General features: G+C 40.5%; 1 protein-coding gene and 1 pseudogene across 2 annotated transcripts in view; both read left to right on the forward strand.

The window, feature by feature from the left end:
• The first annotated feature begins 1,680 nt into the window (after positions 1–1,680).
• slmb (beta-transducin repeat containing E3 ubiquitin protein ligase slmb) overlaps positions 1,681–19,803 on the forward strand; it is a 92,179-nt gene continuing 74,056 nt past the window's right edge. Inside the window, exons 1-5 of one of the 2 annotated variants that reach the window (XM_080282447.1) lie at positions 1,681–1,763; positions 8,719–9,082; positions 14,698–14,884; positions 17,350–17,434; positions 19,664–19,774. In XM_080282447.1, the coding sequence (XP_080138573.1) occupies positions 1,719–1,763; positions 8,719–9,082; positions 14,698–14,884; positions 17,350–17,434; positions 19,664–19,774 (792 nt within the window). In that variant the 5' untranslated portion in view covers positions 1,681–1,718. Of the gene's footprint in view, positions 1,764–8,718; positions 9,083–14,697; positions 14,885–17,349; positions 17,435–19,663; positions 19,775–19,803 lie in introns of those variants that run through there. The other variant, XM_080282448.1, reaches the window with a different exon arrangement.
• Positions 8,118–8,236, forward strand: LOC145412655 (5S ribosomal RNA; annotated as a pseudogene).

A 19,803-nucleotide genomic window follows, 5' to 3' on the forward strand; every position in this document is an offset into this window, starting at 1 on the left:
GAGGTACACTAACCAACACCATCATCATCATCATCATCATAGCCATTGTGACAGACTAACCATAATCCTCATGATACACTAGCCACTCAGGAATAATACATACAGTATTTACTGGAAAGGTTGAACACACTCGCATCATTACAACACATCTTTCTGAAGGCTAGCCAACAAGTATAAGCAGTTTGTTACCTCCGCCAACGAGACTGGAGGAGGTTGTGTATTCACCTATGTTTGTTTGTTTCTTCGTTCATACGATATCTCCAAAGGTTCTCAATGAATTTCAATGAAATTTTGTGGAAGGATGTGCCACTTGCCAAGAAAGAATTTGTTAAATTTTGGCGCGGTTCCGGATCCTATGTTTCTCGCACAATATCTGCAAAAGTTCTCAATGAATTTCAATAAAATTTTACGGAAGGGTAGGCCATGGGTCAAGGAACAACTAATAAAATTCGGGGGCGGATCCGGATCCTATGTATTCCACGCAATATCTCCACGGATCCGAATCCGGATCCTTTTTTCATGGCAATGGCATTGGCGGAGGTATGCGCTCTCTGAGTACTTTCTAGTGTGTGTGTGTGTGTGTGTGTGTGTGTGTGTGTGTGTGTGTGTGCTTTAGTTGTAGGTTTACATCGTGCACACATATAGGTTGATTATAGCCTAATGATATAGCCTACTAACACTAGTTAAAGATTCAGTGCTTGCGCGTATTGCTATCACTGTAAAAAAGAAAAGGAAGGTGTTTTAGTACAATACATTTTTGTGCATGAAATAACCCATTAGCAAACGATGATTCCTTACAACTGAACAACGTCAGGTGCTGCACCTAATTTGAAACCATAGCAAGGTTACCCGCAAAGGAAAACTGCATTTGCTACCTGGTATGGTGAACCTTGGGTTCTAATTTGAAACCATAGCAAGGTTACCTGCAAAGGAAAACTGCATTTGCTACCTGGTATGGTGAACTTTGGATTCTGTGGCTGATAGCCGCTTCGTGCCAAAACTGAGGGAAGGTTGTTTACTTCAGATGCATCCGAGAAAGTACACAGCTACTCGAGAACAACTTTCTACGCCGGCGTGTGGTACTTTAACTATATTAAAGCTAGATACACACATATGTTATAAGGCCAGTTTTCGAAAGAGTAAACATGATAATGATGAACCTCATACTGAGTTGAAAAAAAAAAAAACTCGAATTCATTAGATAAACTGAGTTATACAGCTTTGTATGATTAGGTTTAACCATAATCCATATATTTCCTAATGCTTTCATTTACATGCAATCTCAAGGATATCGAACTAATACAAAAAATGTTGGACGATCAATATCCTCTCGTTCGTCACTTCCAAAGTAACTTTGAAAAATAAAGATTAAGAAAGACTCAATATTATGAACTTTTCATGACGGAAAAATCATGCTTATATATTTCTCGAAGTTAGCGCTTTTGTTTCCGCGCTTCCGAACATTATCATTTTATTCCTGACGTCACACTCTGGGTCTCTTCCTGGGTCTCTGGCGGACATTGAATCATCAGTATAAATTAGAATCGGGTAGTATTTTGGTGATGAAACTCTTGCGTCTATCGGATACAAGGTTGATATCTAGTATCCGATCCTTTTAAAGCTTAGTCGACTGTCATTTGTTTGTATGTATGCTAGTTTAGTTTTCGCCGTCCATTGGGGCGAATGGAAGAAGTTTTCTCCGAGTCCTGTCAACGGAGATGGAAACTGAACATATTTTGGACGACAGTCTTGATTCAGTTGAGGTAGGAGAGATCGGTTGAGTACTTGGGTCCTGAGGGGACGTGCTGAGCCATATTCTGTGCTCGCTGGGAGTTATATGGGGTGGGAGGTGAGGTCATTCCTTTAGGACTCTTACGCTTCCTGAACTGCTCTCAAATGAGTGAAGGTCAATATTTTACTTCCTTTTCCACAATAAGTAGCTCTTATTTCATCTTACATTGCCAAAGTTATGTAGCTATTATAATTTTAAGCTTTGTAGGCTTGAAAGATACTCCAGTTGCCAAGGGAAAACTTCAAAGTGAATGGAGTGCCAGTGGCGTAAGGAGTAGTGTGGAACTCACACTGTCATTTTCCCATTATTTGTGACCTCGTATAGAATGCCCAGTGTGGTATAGAGGAATCTGAATGACGGTTGACCTCCAGTTTAATGTGACAGTTAAGAAATTTTTGTTTATAAGTTAAATAAGTCCATAATATTAAGGAAGTTTTTGACAGTCTAGGTAGGCAAGTGCCATTTTTTGGCCTAGTAGGACATTTTCAGATAATTTTAGCTGTACGGTGATGAAGTACAGAATACAGTGCTTGTATTATGGCATTTTAGTTGAAGGAAACTAAAGAATAAGAAATCTATCATGTAAGAGTGGAGTACTGTGTAAAACTTTGTCACCATCAGTTTTCTGGTTTGTCTTAGGTAGCTAATGCCTTTTTTTTTCTTTCTTTTTTGTTAAAGCCTTGTACTGTGGTACTTAAACTAGTAAAATTGTAGTTTAGGGGCATTACCAGAAGGAACTTTTCTATGTATTTTCAGTTGAGTTTGTTACATATGATTGCTTTTTTTTTTTTTTTTTTTTTCCATGGAAACCTTTTCCTCATTGTTTTCGTAATGAATTTGCATTTTCTCTCTTTTATAACAAAGGAGAATTTTTTTTGATGATGGAATCCTACTGAAACCCATGTGGGAGCCTATTTTTTTATTTATGACCTAATTTAGAGTGGTAGATGATGTTAGATATTAGTCTCATTTCATTCCATAATCAGTCTGGTTACTTTATGGGTGTTCTGCAGTAAGATTTGAACTTCCCGGTATACAAACACATATTCTTCTGTGACACTTCCATTGGTAATTAATAACAATGAAGGTGTTACCTTATTTTATCTCACCAATTGGTTGCCAGAATGAGTCAAGTCATTTACTCCAGCCAGTCTTTAGCTGAGTTGTTGCCAGACAACTCTGTTTCATCATAGCCTCTCTAAAAGTAACAGGTGCTGTTACATTCCTTTTTTTTTTTTTTTTCCAGGAATGTGAGGCCAGTAATTAAGGTAAAGTTAGGATTTGTTCAAGTTAGGTTAAGTGGCATCAAAGAAGGCCAATGCCTAAAGTAGCTCGTATTATGGGGAGGGGGCACTGGGATGGGGTCATAGTCTATATCAAAACTTGGTCCTTTCTGATGGAAATCAGATGAAATGAGAAATAGGAGAGGTTAGGCCATACATGGCCACTCTTTCTTCAAATAACATTGAAATCAATCCTAGAAAGATTGGAAGAAACTGAATTTTCCTGTTGATGCCGTTAAACTATAATTTTACCCATAAGGTAAGAAAGGAAACTATTTTACCTCACAACCAATCTGATTTATTTTTCCTATAGCCTACTGTATTTATTTTTAATCGACAGCAAGCTCAGGCTAGAAATAACTAGTGTGCCTGCATTTTAGCACCAGTTATTCCAAGCACTTCTTTTATATACATCCAATGGAAATCAACTTGAATTACCTTAGAATATTCCTGTTTATTTACAGTATGTTGGAAATTACATCTCACATGTAGGCCACCATATCTTCCCCTTGCAAAGATGCTGGGTTGGATTAGCCTGATATATACTCCACTCAGAATTACTGACTATGAAATATGAATCTACTGCTGTTGCCTATCATCCAGTAGCAATGTATGCACGTCATAAATGAGCTTAAAGTGATAGACATATGGCAGTGTAGCAGACATCTTGTTCTGTCTGTATTCCTCCATGTGTGAAAGCATGTTCCATTTTGAGTTTTATAATTTTACTGCACTGTTACTGATTGTACATGAGTTGATGCAGCCAGTAGTACAACAGTGGTATAGCATAATGAAAAATGAGTACTTATTTTGGTCAAGTGAGAGCTTGTATGCTCTTGTGAAGATGTCCAAGAAACAATACCGGTACATTTTAATTTGCTGCGGAAAACAGGAAAAGTGGTGACATCACTGCAAGTCCCATATGCAGTACTGGTAAATCATCAGTTAAGAAAGTACATTTGTTCTTAAAGACTGCAGTGTTAGGTAAGGGGATAGGTTCCAGCAGGAAATGATATGTTAAAAATAAGAAAAAAAAAAAAAAAAATCACATTCTTTGCTGCAAAAGAATACAGTGTATAATTGTGTAGTGTTATAGCTGAATGCATCTGTGTATGATATTAAATGAACAATATAAAGAAATAATGATATACCATTGATAACAGTACAGTACAGCAGTAGGTACCCCCATTAACCAGAAATTATAAGATGAAGAATTTCAAATGTTGGATAAATAGATACGGTAGTCTATGACAGTTATGTGAGATTTACTTGTGAATACCATATGAATGACTGAAACGGTATGGGTAATAAAACAGGCATCAGTATTCAGTTTGTAATATAGTGTGCAGCCTTATGCACTCTCTTTCACGAAGCTTACCGTAAGTTGCAGTGAAGGTGTTGTGGTGGTACTGGTGGTGCATCAGAGTAAACAGACAATAGTGAAGATGTTAAAGGGTAAAACGGTGCAATTTCGCTGTGATGCCAATAGTTCCAATTCAGAGGTCCATAGCTCCCAAAGTACGGTATTGCATGGTCTCGGCTTCTGTTGGACATAAGTTTTAGAGGAGTGCTGAGCTAATAAGGCCATGAGAAGTTTTTATCCATTGTGCAAAACAGTGGCATTGGAGAAATGATTTGTTTACCAAAAATTATCAGCATGTGTTTCATCAATAAAAACTGGAAAAAAACATTCTATTTACCTATTATTTTCCTGTTTCAGGTTAAAAGTGGTTAAGAACTGTTTGCATTGTTCACACACACACACACACACACACAGAACAAAACTGTACCCTGCCATGCATGCGTACCTTACCGTGGGAGTCCTCCTGGCCAACTTACCAACCATGAAACAGTGAAACAGTGATGGATGCCATTGACATAAAGTTCGCCCAATACATGGCAGAGGCCTTACTGTATGGTAACCTATGGTACCTGAGCCTAGTTACAATCAATTGTGTGTGATATGTAGTGTGGTATTATAACTATAATACCTGGTATCAATAATAACATTAAATATTATAAAAATAATAACAGCAAATAGGTCGTGGCAAAAAACCACGTTGGGTGGGGTAATTTCACCATGAGACACTTTAAAAAAATAATCTGTGGCATGGGCCTTTCTTTTTCTTTTTTTTCTTTTTTCGAAAAAAATGATTATAGGTATCTTTAGCAGAAGGGCTGAATGTATAGATAAAGCAATAAAAATGTCAGTATTCTGAATGTGGCAATTTGTATCTAGCAAAAAACACCGTTCATGGCAAAATTACCCCGTTTTACCCCTCTCCATTTCTGAGACAGGTGTACTAATTCACCTGCACAATCAGTATGCACTCTGTTAAACAGTAGTTATCTCTAGTCTTCTCATCAGTCGTAAGGATAGCCTATGCATTGCATGTCAGTTGCCAAGTCTCTTAACCTTTATTCTCCACTCCTGTCATCTTCATATGTCCTTCCTTCAGTTACATCATTCAGTGTGCACCCAATTCTGGACAAGAATGCCTTAACCTCACCTAGCCACCTCATTGGGGGTTTGCCAAGTGATTTTCTTCCAGTGTGTACGCTATCCGGTTTAAGTAGATCGTTGGGAATCTTCCATCCTCTGTACGTGCTCAGACCTCTTCATCTTAGACTTAACTACAGCGAGACCTTGTTTTAACAGAGCTGTTTACTGCATACTGAACTTGGGATATAATGGACCCCTTGACTCTACCAGACAACTTTTGTTTTATATGAACCAAGGTCCAGTTTGAGGGAGCACATTGGACAACCCACCAGACAAATTTTTAAATATCAATCCCAGACACATAATTTCATGTTGCTTTCATTATTATTTTTGAAATGAGGACCAACATTAGTGCTTTATTGTTTAATTATTAATCTATTATATACAGTATTGTGGAAAGTGTTAAGAATATATGGAGTAGATGGGAAGTTGTTGAATGCTGTGAAGAGTATGTACGATGGTGCGAAGGCTGCAGTGCGTGTGGATGGTGAACTAAGTGAATTTTTCTCTTTGAAAGTTGGTTTGAAACAGGGATGTGTCATGTCGCCATGGTTGTTCAATCTGTACATGGATGGGGTAATAAAAGAGGTACAAGGTAGGGTAGTGGATGTTGGAGTGGCCCTGGTGAGAGAGGATAGTGTTTGGAAACTCCCTGTACTGTTGTTTGCAGATGATACTGTGTTGTTGAGTGAAGACGAAGGGGAGCTGCAAGGCTTGGTGGATGAGTTTGAGAGAGTGTGTAAGAAACGGAACCTAAAGGTGAATGTAGGGAAGAGTAAAGTGATGGTCTTTGAGAGAGGTGAAGTCAGTGAATGTATAGCGAGGTTGGATGGTGAGGAATTGGAAAATGTGAGTACGTTTAAGTATTTGGGTAGTGTGATGAGTAAGGATGGAGGTTTGGAGGGTGAAGTGCTTGAAAGGGTACAGCAGGGAAGAAAGGTTGCTGGTTCCTTGAAAGCAGTGATAAGAAACAGGGAAGTGAGCATGGAAGTAAAAAAGGTACTACATGACAGTATTGTGATACCAACTCTAACGTACGGAAGTGAAGCTTGGACATTGTTGGAAGGACACAAGTCAAGAGTGAGAGCAGTGGAAATGAGTTATTTAAGAGGAGCCTGTGGAGTCACGTGGAGAGACAGGCTGACGAATGAGGATATAAAGGAGCGTTGTGGTGTTGATGTGGATGTGATAGGAAGCGTTGTGAGGAACACACTGAGGTGGTTTGGCCATGTGGAGAGGATGGAGGGTGAAAGACTGACGAAGAGAGTGTATGTGAGTGAGGTGGAGGGTGGAAGAGGGAGGGGGAGACCGAGGATGAGATGGAGGGATGGGGTGGAGAGGTATATGAGAGAGGGGGGTGTGAGTTGGGAGCAGGGTAGTGAAATGGCGGGGGACAGGGCGACTTGGAGGCGATTTGTTTGTGGCCACCCCAAACGGGATTGAGGCGTCTGGCAATAGATAGATAGATAGATCATGGAACACAGGATAAATGTCTTATAACTTGTCCTATGTGGGGTACCCGCAAAACTGTTTTTCATATTTAGTTAACTCTCAATTGTCTGGCGTAGTTCAGCCAACTCCCACACCAGATATTGCATAGTATCCCCTATTGGCTATCCATTCAGCATCTAGCTGGATGATGTGTTACTGTCCGTCTCGATCCTCTGTCCTAAAAACTTTCCTACAATATTATCCTTGAGTACAAGATTAAAATTAAGCATGACATACAGTACAGTAATGTAGTACTTGTACTTAATGTAATTGTAATCATACTTTACTCACCTGGTGTTGGCATCAGCAGAGGGCTGATAGGTGTACATACGTCCCCACTCTACTGTAAAATAGTCAGAGCACTAAGGGGTCACAAGGTTAGTCACAGCATTATAGCAATGAGCGAGGCATGGGATGCCATGGACTAAGTCACAGCACTAGGGTTTAGCCACTGTGTGGGACACAAGAACTGAGCACAAGATACCTCCTCACTGTATGGCGTCACGGGAGAGAGTGTGGCAGTGACAGTAGGCTTGGTGCACTGGGTGGGCTGTTCCCGTAATGCATTGTGATTGGCTAGTGCGTTGTGGGGTCTGCCTTCGCCCTGATTGGGGCCTGTGTCTGAGCCGTAGGGCCAGTTGCTTCTGTTTCTAAGCTGGATAATACATAATTTTGCTGGATATTGTTTTAATAGAGCCAAGCAAAAGCGCCAGATACTGTATTGGGCTGGATATTGCGGCAATGGATAATTGAGAGATTTCTATGAATTACCTGTGTGGCTACCAATTATAGGTCCAGTGTAACAGGGCTGAATTGGATGTGTTATACATAATATGTATGTAGCTATTCACTGTTGTATTTGTTAACTCTCTGGAGCTCAAGGACACCATTTATATATTGTTCTTCCTGCTACCAGACTATTGTATTCAGCTTAGTAGAGCACCTTAGTAGTGAAGGGTTATTTTGAAAGTTTATTAAATCTTTCTTGTTCAAAAAGTTCCTCCTAAGCCAAATGAATTTTATGTAGATAGCAAGAATATAGTATAAAAGATATTGTCATGCCACGTTGAGTACACCGCTTCCCGTCCGGTCAGCGAAGTTAAGCAACGTTGGGTCTGGTTAGTACCTGGATGGGTGACCGCCTGGGAACACCAGATGCTGTTGGCATCCCTACGTGTCAAGTGGGGTTGGTGGAGGATTAGTGCCCCTCCCTGTAAAACAATTAACTCTAAGCCATTGGCCACCCCGTCTGGGATACGTGGCGTCTGGCAATGGATGGATGGATGGATATTGTCATGTTCATGGGTATATTTTTCTTGTTCAAAAAGTTCTTCCTAAGCCAAATGAATTTTATGTAGATAGCAAGAATATAATATAAAAGATGTTGTTATGTTCATGGGGTTAGTGTCATGCTAAACAAATCTGTACACCCAATTTCCCATGCAACATGAACATGTTGCTAAGAGTGGGAAAAAGGAATAAAAGATGGAATGTTTGGGGATTCCAAAAGTAGTTACAGGCATTTTATAATATGCTTTATTTAAAACTCAGTAGCTTAGTGATGCCTGGACAATACATATTTGTCAGGATATTTGAGACTTTAATTTTTATACAGCAGTCAGTTCATTGTCTAATATATTTGGTTACAGGCACCCATGACGGTGATCTATGACAACAACACGTCTCCTATGAGCGTGACGACGAGTGGAGGTGTACGAGGGGACCGCAGCAGTGATAATGAGGAGCCTGAGCCTATGACCACCATCCCACTCACCCATACCTCTGGGGGTGGGGTGGGTGGAGGTGGAGGGGGAGGGAGGAGGAAGAAGGAGTCAACAGCCCGCTACAACAGTGAGCGGGAGATGTGCCTTCAGTTCTTTGAGAAGTGGAGTGAGCAGGACCAATTAGAGTTTATGGAACACCTTTTGTCCCGCATGTGCCACTATCAGCACGGACACATCAATGCCTTCCTAAAACCCATGCTTCAGAGAGACTTCATCACACTCCTGCCAAGTAAGCTGTGTACTCTGTGTGAATAGCTTTAGTTGGTTGAAATATGGATTGAAACATTACACTATGTAGCTATACTGTTTAGAAGTACAGGTATGTTGTACTGAGGCTATACAGTAAACTGTCCTTATCTGTGAAACAGCTTACTTCTGTCATTTTGTAAGAGGCAACTAAAGACGACTTTCCTAGAAAAGTTACGATCTTGAAAGATGTGTGATGACAGAAGGCTACATGCCATGGCCGCAGATGCTGTTTTGTACTGCACACAAGATTAATAGCCATATACAGTACCGTAGTAAAGTAAACTAATCATTGTCATTTCTGTATGGTTGAGTCTACAGATATCCTCTTCCTTTACTGCCCAGGTCTTGCTACCATACAGCATTACACTCGAAACACATGCCGCATACAAAGATCCCTTAGCATGAAGGGAGAAGCCTCTCAGTGTCAAGAGAGGCAACAGCTCCCGTAGCTTCTTCCAACCTCTCCTTACTCTAATCACAGAAGTAGCTCCAGCCCCACCTCCAGCATATAACATGTCTCCCAGATAACAAAACTCTTCTACACTCTTGAGACTCACCAGCAAGATTAGTTCTTTCATGCCTGATAATCTCTACCTGCTCTCCCCAACACACTGCGCACACGAAATCAGTATTATCTCGCAGTATACCTCTAATACCACTACATCTCTTATGCACCCATGCTTTTGTGGCAAACGACACATAACCACTCTCCCTCCTCCTTGAAAGTACTGCCACCATCTGTAGATACCATCTCTTTGTTTTATCAGCATTTACTCTCAGGTCCTTTTGCCCCTTACCATTTCTCCACATCCTAAATCTTTCCCCTGCCTCCCATTCTTTCTCTGCAATCAACACCAAATCATCAGCATACAACGTCTTCTATGCGAGTCTGTTTCTGAAGTCCCATGAGAGGGCCTCAAGCACCATGATAAATAGGGGGCACAAGACTGACCCCTGATGTACGCCAGCATTCACAGAAAAATCGTCACTCAAATCTTCATTCACCGTCATCTGGGTGTGATTACCCACATACTGTACATAGCCATAACGACTAACCAGCCACTCATAAATCCCAAACTTTTTCATTGCCCACTTCACCACCTCCCGAGGGACTGTCAAAGGCCTTCTCCAAATCAACAAATACGAAGCACAGCTCCCTTTTCTTTCCTGTTTATTTTTCCTGAAACTGCTGGATAATGAGTGTGGCAACAGTTGTCCCTCTTCTTGGCATAAACCTGAATTGCATCTCATCAGTAAGCTATTCACTCTTTCTCTCATCATTCCATCTAATCTCTCCATTTCCTTCATTATTTGGTCCAAAAGTTTTATGCCTCTATAATTCCATCTTTCCAGACCATCACCCTTTCCCTTGTACACATTTACACTCAAACTCTTCAGCCGGTCATCTGGGACAACACACTTCTGTAAAATTGTATTTATCAAATCAGTAACTGAACCCACTCGTGTATCTCCTGAGGCTTTCAGTATTTCAGCATTTCAGCAGTCAACCCAGACACACATGCTGCCTTCCTCAGCCGTGTTCTGCCTATTGCCCTGATCACAATAGCAGGATCAATCAAAGGCCAAGGGCCAAACACTGGATATGCCAACCCCAAACCTTCCTTGTTCTAGTCAAGCTCCTTATTCATTCAGCATACATACTCTGGTTTTTTATTAATGTGGGGATGCTCACCATCCACTCACTTGATTTAGTGCTGCTGTCGGGTGACTGCCCTTTCCATCTTCCTTCCTTTATTCCTTCCTCCCTTTCTGTCTTTCTTTCCATCTTTCTTTCCTCTACACTAAGTGACAAGCCAGATGGTCTCTTGTACACCAGAAAACCATTTACTACATTGGGTGGTAACCATATAACCAAACTATGACACCTGGTGGTTTAGTGGGTAATTAAGGCGCTCCGACCGGATTAAGCATGTTCATTTTTATATCCAAGGGGTGATTGGGGTTTATTGCCCACATAATGCCATTGAGGGATGAGTGAAACTGGTCACTCTCATCTCAACTGTCAGGACCAGCTTGCCCCTGGGCTCCTACTCTCCTCATGGGGCAGCAATGGGTTAGGTGATGATGATAATGATTAGGCTACTGTATTATTATTATCATTATGAGATTTATAAAAATTGGTAGAAAATATATAGCCAGTGACAAATGTTTGTAAAGTCAAGGATTGCTTGAATTTATGAAATTTTTTGCCCTACTGCCAGTGATTTGATCTTTTGAGACTGTAGCTACTGTAAGCTACTCTAGCTACTGTAGGGAGTAGACTGTAGCACCGCACCAGTTAAGCAGGGTGGTACTCCCAAGGTGGATGGAAAGCTGATAACAGGGAGAGCTGGAGCTGTTGTTTCATCAGCCCACGGGGCTAGTGCCAGACCATCCCCCATTGCTGAACTTTTTCAGTGTTTCAGTAACACAGAGAGTAGGCCAGCATGCCCTTCTATACAAGTTCCTCTAACTGTCAACACCAAACTGCATGCACATTACACACTTCACTTCCTAGTCAAAATTTAACAAAATGGTACCTAATAACCAAGTCTCGGAGTTTGGGGGGGGGGACCATAATTTCCCCCACTATCCATCCCTCTCCCGGTGACGACCCAGTGAGATGCCTGGAACCACTGTCTGACTCACTTATTAATTTCTGCAACATTTGTGACCTTTCCTCAAACTTTCTGTTGAGCACCACCTTCTTTACACCTCACCTTCTTTTCCCAACTGAGACTCAGCTGTCTAAGACAACTGATAGCAAACCCATTCCTGTATCCTTCTTTCTCTATACTCGTTTCAAGGCCAAAGGTGGCTGTTGCGTATATGTATGTAACGACATCTCACTCTCATGTTCCTGAACTTGACTCCTCTGAATTGCTCTACTCTCCAGTTTTGGCTTTTCTGTCATTCTCTAACTAAATATATCTGTGCTGTTTACTTATCCCCTGATTCTACTGATTTTAAAAAATTGTCCGACTATCTTACTTCTAAGATCCATTTCTCCATTCTCTGAAATCTCCATTCTAGGAGATTTCAATGTTCACCACCACCTTCTGCTCTTCTCCCCACTTTGTGAACAAGCCTACATCTTTTCTGTCCCTAATGATGTAGAGCAGCTTGTACAGTACCCTACCTGTATCCCTGACTGCCTTGGAGAGAGTTTCATCATACTTGACCTCTTCCTTATAACTAATCCTTGTACTTGCGTTGTTCATTTGTCCTCTCCTTTGGGCTCCTCCGATCACAACCTTATACCTTAATGTGTCCTATTGCTCCAGTAAGGCCTATGGACCCTCCCAACAAGCGTTGGTTGTTGCATTTTGGAGCTGCTGATTGGGAGGCCCTCAGGCAATACTTCTTTGAGTTTCCCTGGAATGAATATTGCTTCCATGGCTGAGAGTCATATAAGTGTCCCATGTGCATTACAGAGGTTATTCTCTCAGGCATGAAAGCATGCATTCCGTTCTCATATCCTTTGACTAGTGCAAAAAGAAATTGGTTTAATCATGCTTACTCTAATGCTGTCCACAACAAGGAGAAGGCCTACAAAAGGCACCGGAGCCAACCCACTCCTGAATCTCGTCTCTCTCATGTTTCTGCCTGGAATCGTGCTAAGTCTGTTCTTCACTCTGCTAATAATTATTTCGTTCGTACCAAATGCGGTGAACTCTCCAACTTGAATTCATCCCGCTCCTTCTGGCACCTTGCCAAAAAAACTTTCTAACAACGTTACCTCATAATCCCTCCCTTCTCTTTTCCACTCTAATGATTCTATAGCTCATACATTCTCCTCCATAGCTCAGACTTTCTCCTCTAATTCCACCTTAGACAAATCCGGTGCTGTTCCTCCATCACTTCCCTCCTCTGACTTCCTCCTGGCTGTACTTAAGATTTCTTCAGTTGATGTATTTTCTGCCATCACTTGTGTCAATACTAACAATGCATGTGATCCTGATGGGGTCCTTCCTGTTGTCCGCAAGAACTGTGCTTCTGTGCTTACACCCTGCCTAGATAAACTCTTTTGCCTTTGTCTGTTAACTTTTACCTTTCCTTCATGCAGGAAGTTTGCTCTCATTCAGCCTGTCCTAAAGAAAGTGACCATTCCCAACCCTCTATCTTTCGCCCAATCTCTTTAACATCCTGTATTTCAAAAGTTTTCAAGTCTGTTCATAACAGAAAAGTTTAAAATTAAAAACATCTTTCCTGTCACAACCTTCTTTTTGATTGCCAGTATGGGTTCCGTCAGGGACGCTTCACTGGCGATCTTCACACCTGCCTTTCAGACTCCTGGTCATCCTCCTTTCCGGACTTTGGGGAAAGCTTTGTCAATGCACTTGACATATCAAAGGCTTTCGATTGAGTCAGGCATAAACCTTTAATTTCCAAACTGCCCTCTTCAGCTATAGCTCCCTTCTGGTCATTCTGTAGCTGTTTTGTAGACAGCCACCATTCTTCTCCTTGAGCCATCAATAGTGTTGTTCCTTAAGGCTCTTTCCTATCACCAACTCTTCCTTTTATTCATCATTGACCTTCTAAGCTGTACATTTAAACCTGTTCACTCTAATGCTGATGACTCCACCCTTCACCTTTCTATTCATTTCCCACCGTGTCCGTCTCAGCAGTTACTGCAACGATCAAGGGATGAGGCTATGGCGCACGTAATGTCTGACTTGGCTGGTATGTCTGATTGGAGTAAAAGTAATCTTGTTGTTTTTAATGCATCAAAAACTCAGTTCTTACATCTATCAACCGTACATCATCTTCCACAGGAGCACCCTCTAATTTTTAATAGTATTCAGCTTAATCCTGCATCATCTTTAAATATCCTTGGGGTTTCATTCTCTCGTGATTTATCTTGGAAAGCCCATATGACATCTATTATAAAATCTGCTTCCAAGAGATTAGATATGCTAAGCCGACACCATATCTTCTTTACCCCTGCACTGTTGTTGACTTCATACATGGGTTCTCTTTGCCCCTGTGTAGAGTACAATTCTCATGTGTGAGGAGGCTTCTCACATACACCTCTTCTCAGGAAGGTGGAGTCAAAGGCATTTCATCTTATTAACTCTCCTCCTCTTACTGGCTCCCTTCAACCTCCGTCTCTTCACCACTCTGTTGCATCTTTCTCTCTCTTCTGTCGCTGCTTCAGTGGTCACTGCTTCTCTGAACTGTCTCCTTGCATTCCTCCTCCACTATAATGGGAGTGTAACACCCTTCTAGCAACAAACTCTCATCCCTTTTCTCTCCAACTCTCAAATGCAAGAGTTAACTGTTACTCCCAGTACGTCATATACCAGTATGCAACAAGTCAACTCTGAAAGTGTCTTCCTCTGTCTGTATTCCGTACAGCCTATGGTCTCCAGTCTTTCAAACACTGTGTGTCCAGACATCTCGAAATGTACAGATCTTGAATTTGGCCCTCTGTTATCTTGTTTTTGTTTTCTCTTGGAGGGAGCAGTGAGCAGGCTTTTGGCCATTGGTTCCTTCTTTGCAGTAAAGAAGTATAAGGTACTCTACAAGGATTGATGTGCTAATTGTAATGCACTGTATAGCAGACTTTAACTTATTTTTTGCATTTCATTTCAGAAAAGGGTCTAGATCACGTAGCAGAAAAGATATTAAGTTATCTCGATGCCAAGTCGCTTAGAGAAGCAGAATTAGTTTGTAAAGAATGGCATAGAGTCATTGCTGATGGCTTGCTGTGGAAGAAACTGATAGAAAGGAAAGTACGCACAGATCCGTTGTGGAGAGGGCTTTCAGAAAGAAAAGGATGGTGAGTATCTCACTTTAAGTTTGTTAGGTTGGTTAATACAGCTAGTTACACAACAAGGCAAGCATCAACTTTGCATGCAAAACAGTACAGAGGCTTTATTATATCATCTTTATGGCATCATCCTCATATTGTGTGTGCCACAGCTTTGGTTTATGTTGCATGATGGTTGTGAATTATGTGAGAGTAGATGATGTTTGAATGGTTCAGTGTAAGGGTGGAAGTGAAACATGGGTATGTAATGTCTGTGTAGTTGTTTACTTGATGACAGTATGCAGTCACTGCCAAAGCTTGTGTCCTCAAAGCATATTTTTCTTTGCATTCTTGCAAGAGCATTTTTACACAAATGGTGTTGTCTTGGTGGTGCCAAGATATCCAAGCTGATTATGAATTTTCAGTCCAAGGAATATGTATACAGTAAAACCTCGATATAACGAACTTCAATAGGCTGGAATTCGCTTTTATCAGACTCGAGGAGCTACCGGACTAAATTCTTATATATCGGAAAAAGTCCGATAAAGCCAGAAGCAGTCTGGACTGCCTGACCACTTCAGCTATGTTCACCACAATAAGGTAAATAAAAGTCATGTTTATCAGTGTACAGTACAGAATATTATACATATTATACCATTTGATTAATGTACAGTAGTGAAGTTATAACACAGTACAGTACTGCAGTGGTAGTCAAAACAGTTTAAAAACCGTTCATGCGATCCGGACTAATGTCTGATATATCGGAAAAAGTCTGGAATAGCAGGGAGAAGTCCGGATGTTGCTTTTATCGGAATTTCGCATTTTTCGGAATGGTTGGGCCCCCAATTAGTCTGTTATAGTGAGGTCTTACTGTATTTATTTTTTTAATCGATTAGTAACCATTTCACTTATTTGATGTCGTGCTAACTTTTGATGGCACTACACATATATAATAACTAGACAAAGGTTTTTTAGCTCTGAAACCCACCTAGTTACTATGTTGAGTGGTAATCTTGTAATCAAATGGATGCCTGGTGATTCAGTAGGCTATGGTGCTTCAACTGGATGTGGTGCATAAGATTTTACTGTTTGGTACATTTAAGGTATTGAGGCTTATATCTCAAAATAATAATGCCTATGGGCAAGGTATTTGTCACACGTTAACCTTTTGCAGCCGAACACCGTGTAAGTTTCCTTGGATGTCATGCATTTTTAGTCTATGGATTTTTTACCTAGTAGTCTAGAGTTATTTGTCAGGGTCAGATGCACCTTTTTTGACAGAAGAAATCATATTATCCACCTGTGTCAGTTATTATAACCCATGGGTGGCCTGGCTGACACATAGGAGAGACTTTTCATTATTCTCATTTATAAAGGCTCCCAACATGCTTACATGTGTCAGCCTTGGTAACCTAATGGTAGTTCTCCACACTGCACAGTATCAAGCAACTTCTCCATTCAGTCCCTTATCCCTGGTGTCACAGTGTATGACCTCATTCCATTGCTTTATTTTATTTTTATTTATTTATTTTTTTTCAATAGCAGTCCTACCCTTTTCATATTCCCAGACCATCTTAATCTACCCCTTTCATCACAATATTAATACATTTAAGTCCCATCCTTCCCCCGGAACTTTTCATTTGCAATTGTAACCCCTTCCCCCAGGCCTGTTACTCAGGGCTGCAATACACATTCATCTGACTGTCTATTTGAGCCTACAAATATCCACCTCCTTTATTGTCCATCTGACTACTGTACAGCATTACACTTCTAATACTTGCTGCATACAAGGACTCTTTAGCATAGAGAGACAGCTTTCTCAATGTCATGAGAGCAACAACTCCCTGAACTTCCAGCCATTTCGTACCCTTGCCACCAAGCAAACTCCAGCCCCACCTTCAGCTCATATGTCTCCCAGGTAGCACAACTCTGCACATTCAAGAGACTCTTCAGCAAGATTAAACTTTTCTTGCCTCTCTGTTGTCTGCCACACACTCAGAATCAGCATTTCATTTTTTTTTTTTTTTTTTTTTTTGCACTCTACCACTGATACCACTACATCTCCTATGCACTGGCGTACCATAAACAGTGTACTAAATGGAGTTATTTCCCATACCCTTGTGGCAAACTGCACGTGGCCATACTCTTGCTGTGACAGTACTACCACCTGCGTTAGATATCATCATTTTTGTCTTATCCATTTACTTTCAGAGCCTTGTACCCCATCCCATCTCTCCAATTCCTAAATCTTTCCTCTGCCACCCTCTCAATCTCTACAGTTTACACCAACTCATCAACAAGCATTACCTCCCAGAGACATATCAAGCCTATCTCACTTAAGAGTATTAGCTAGCAGAGAAAAGTTACAGGTAGAAGAGGGGAACTATTTGGCAGAATTATCACGAACTGTACAAGGAATGTGTTTTGAGAGAATTAGTTTTGTCTGTGTTGTACTCATACAAGGCATTGTAGTTAACATTGTTGATGTTTTTCAGGGGGATGTATTTGTTCAAGCCACGCCCTGGGGAGCAGCACCCAGTACACTCCTACTACCGCAAGCTCTATCCTAAGATCATTCAGGTGAGGCTGAGATGTAATTTGAACATGGATAAAGTAAGAAAACCTTTATTGTATTGATTCTGTAATCATTAAGCATTGTTTAACAATTTGTGTTTCAGACTTTGAGTTTTGGATATTATTTTTGTTCAATAATAAACAAAAAAAAATTATTTTTTCTTCGTTTTTTGTGCACCATGGGGTGGGATAAAAAAGGTACTGATAATTGCACAATCCATTTGTTAATAATCCAGTGGCAAGTGATTATTCATTAAGTAATACTGTACCATTATACTGAAAGGAAGGTAGTGGAAATGGTAAATATAATTTTGTTCAAGCTGTTTTCATGTTCAAGAGGAAGCATAAAAAGAGAAAACTCAGCAGAAAAAAAAAACATTTTATTTGTTTGTATTGTCACCAATCACCCATCATCCAGAGTACCTACTTTTTTCTCAGTAGGAAGTCCATTTAAATTTGGACAACATTATTTTCATAAGGTTTTTACTTTACATACATACATAAATTATTTAATCCTGCGTTGCTTCATGAGGAACGCAGGAGCCCGGGGCTAGGCAAGTTGGTCCTGACATTTAAGATGAGAGTGACCAGCCTCACTCATCCCTGAGTGGCATTACATGAGCAATAAACCCCAACCATCCCTTGGATATAAACCTACACAGGCTCAATCCAGTTGATACACTGTAATAATTAGCCACTAAACTACCAGCTGCCATAATTTGGTTGTATGGTTGAGAATCTAAAAGAGAGAGAGAGAGAGAGAGAGATACTGGTGTGTGTGTGTGTGTATATATATATATATATATATATATATATATATATATATATATATATATATATATAATATCTATCTATCTTTATCTATCTATATATTATATACCGGTATATATACACATATACATATCTGTCCATCCATCATCCAATCCTACCTTGCGCCATGAAGAGTGTAGGAGCCCAGGGCTAGGCAAGTTGGTCCTGACATTTAAGATGAGAATGACCAGCCTCACTCATCCCTGAGTGGCATCACGTGAGCAATAAACCCCAACCACCCCTTGGATATAACCTTCACCGGCTCAGTCTGATTGGAGCTCCATAATTACCCACTAAACCACCAGGCACCAAAATTTGGTTTACCACCCAGCATATGGTAGTAAATGGTTTCCTGGTGTACAGGAAACCATTTGGCTTGTCACACAGTGTAGAGTCACCCACAGGCAGAACAAAGAGAAAAGAATGAAGGAAAGAAAGACAGAAGTAAGCCTGTATAATCAGATGTAAGAATTTAAGTACTGAATAGTACATTCTGCTTAGTTTAAAGGGCACCACTAAACTTTATAAGGAACAGTTCTGTACTCCATTTTATTTACTTAATCTTACCTTCAGTGTTTTCAGTGCATCATTTAGGACAGCTAAGTTTTATTATGAAGTGGCAAATATGGGTTCTGCCTATGGTGAATTTACACTCCCTCTTTTGTTTTTCTTTCCTTCATTCTTTCGTGTTCCATCTCCCTATGGATGACTCTGCACTAATTGACAAGCCACATGGTTTCCTGTATACCAGGAAACCATTTACTATGCTGAGTGGTAACCCTATAACCAAATTATGGTGTCTGGTGGTTTAGTAGGTAATTGCTTCACTCACTCGGATTGAGCCGGTGAAGGTTTATATCCAAGGGATGATTGGGGTTATTGCTCATGTCATGCCACACAGGGATGAGGGAGGCTGATAACTCTCATCTTAAATGTCAGGACCAACTTGCCTAGCCCCGGGCTCCTATGCTCCTCATGGGGCAATGTAGGATTGGATGATAGATGGATAGATGCAAACATGGGAAGAGTGCTGTTTTTAAATGTTGTTCAACTGCTTTTCCCCGTATTGGTCTCATTGCTTTTAAAAAAATTTCCTCTTCTGCTGTATGTTTTTAAGTGATAATGTACTGTATCCTGACTTGTGACCAAAGAAGTGTTTATTACTTCAACCACATAAAGTTCTAATGGGTCTTACCCTACTTACTGTATATACGGTACAACATGAAGTGTTGTAGGTCTTTTAGCATTAAATATTGTATGGAAGTTGGTGAATTTCCCCAGCTGAGCTTATATATATAGTATGTGTGTGTGTGTGTGTGTGTGTATGTGTATGTGTGTGTGTGTGTGTGTGTGTGTGTGTGTGTGTGTGTGTAATCATCATTCCAGGTATTATATTATTAATACATGTATGTGTACTTTTTTCAGGATATACAAACTATAGAGGCAAATTGGCGAATGGGTAGACATAATCTACAGAGGATAAACTGTAGATCAGAAAATTCCAAAGGTGTCTACTGCTTACAGTACGATGACCAGGTATGTATCATTGCTGTAGCAACTAATGA

Source organism: Coenobita brevimanus, chromosome 93, assembly GCF_032717465.1.
Source record: "Coenobita brevimanus isolate Jiangsu-jjx chromosome 93, ASM3271746v2, whole genome shotgun sequence".
NCBI classification, from domain to species: domain Eukaryota; kingdom Metazoa; phylum Arthropoda; class Malacostraca; order Decapoda; family Coenobitidae; genus Coenobita; species Coenobita brevimanus.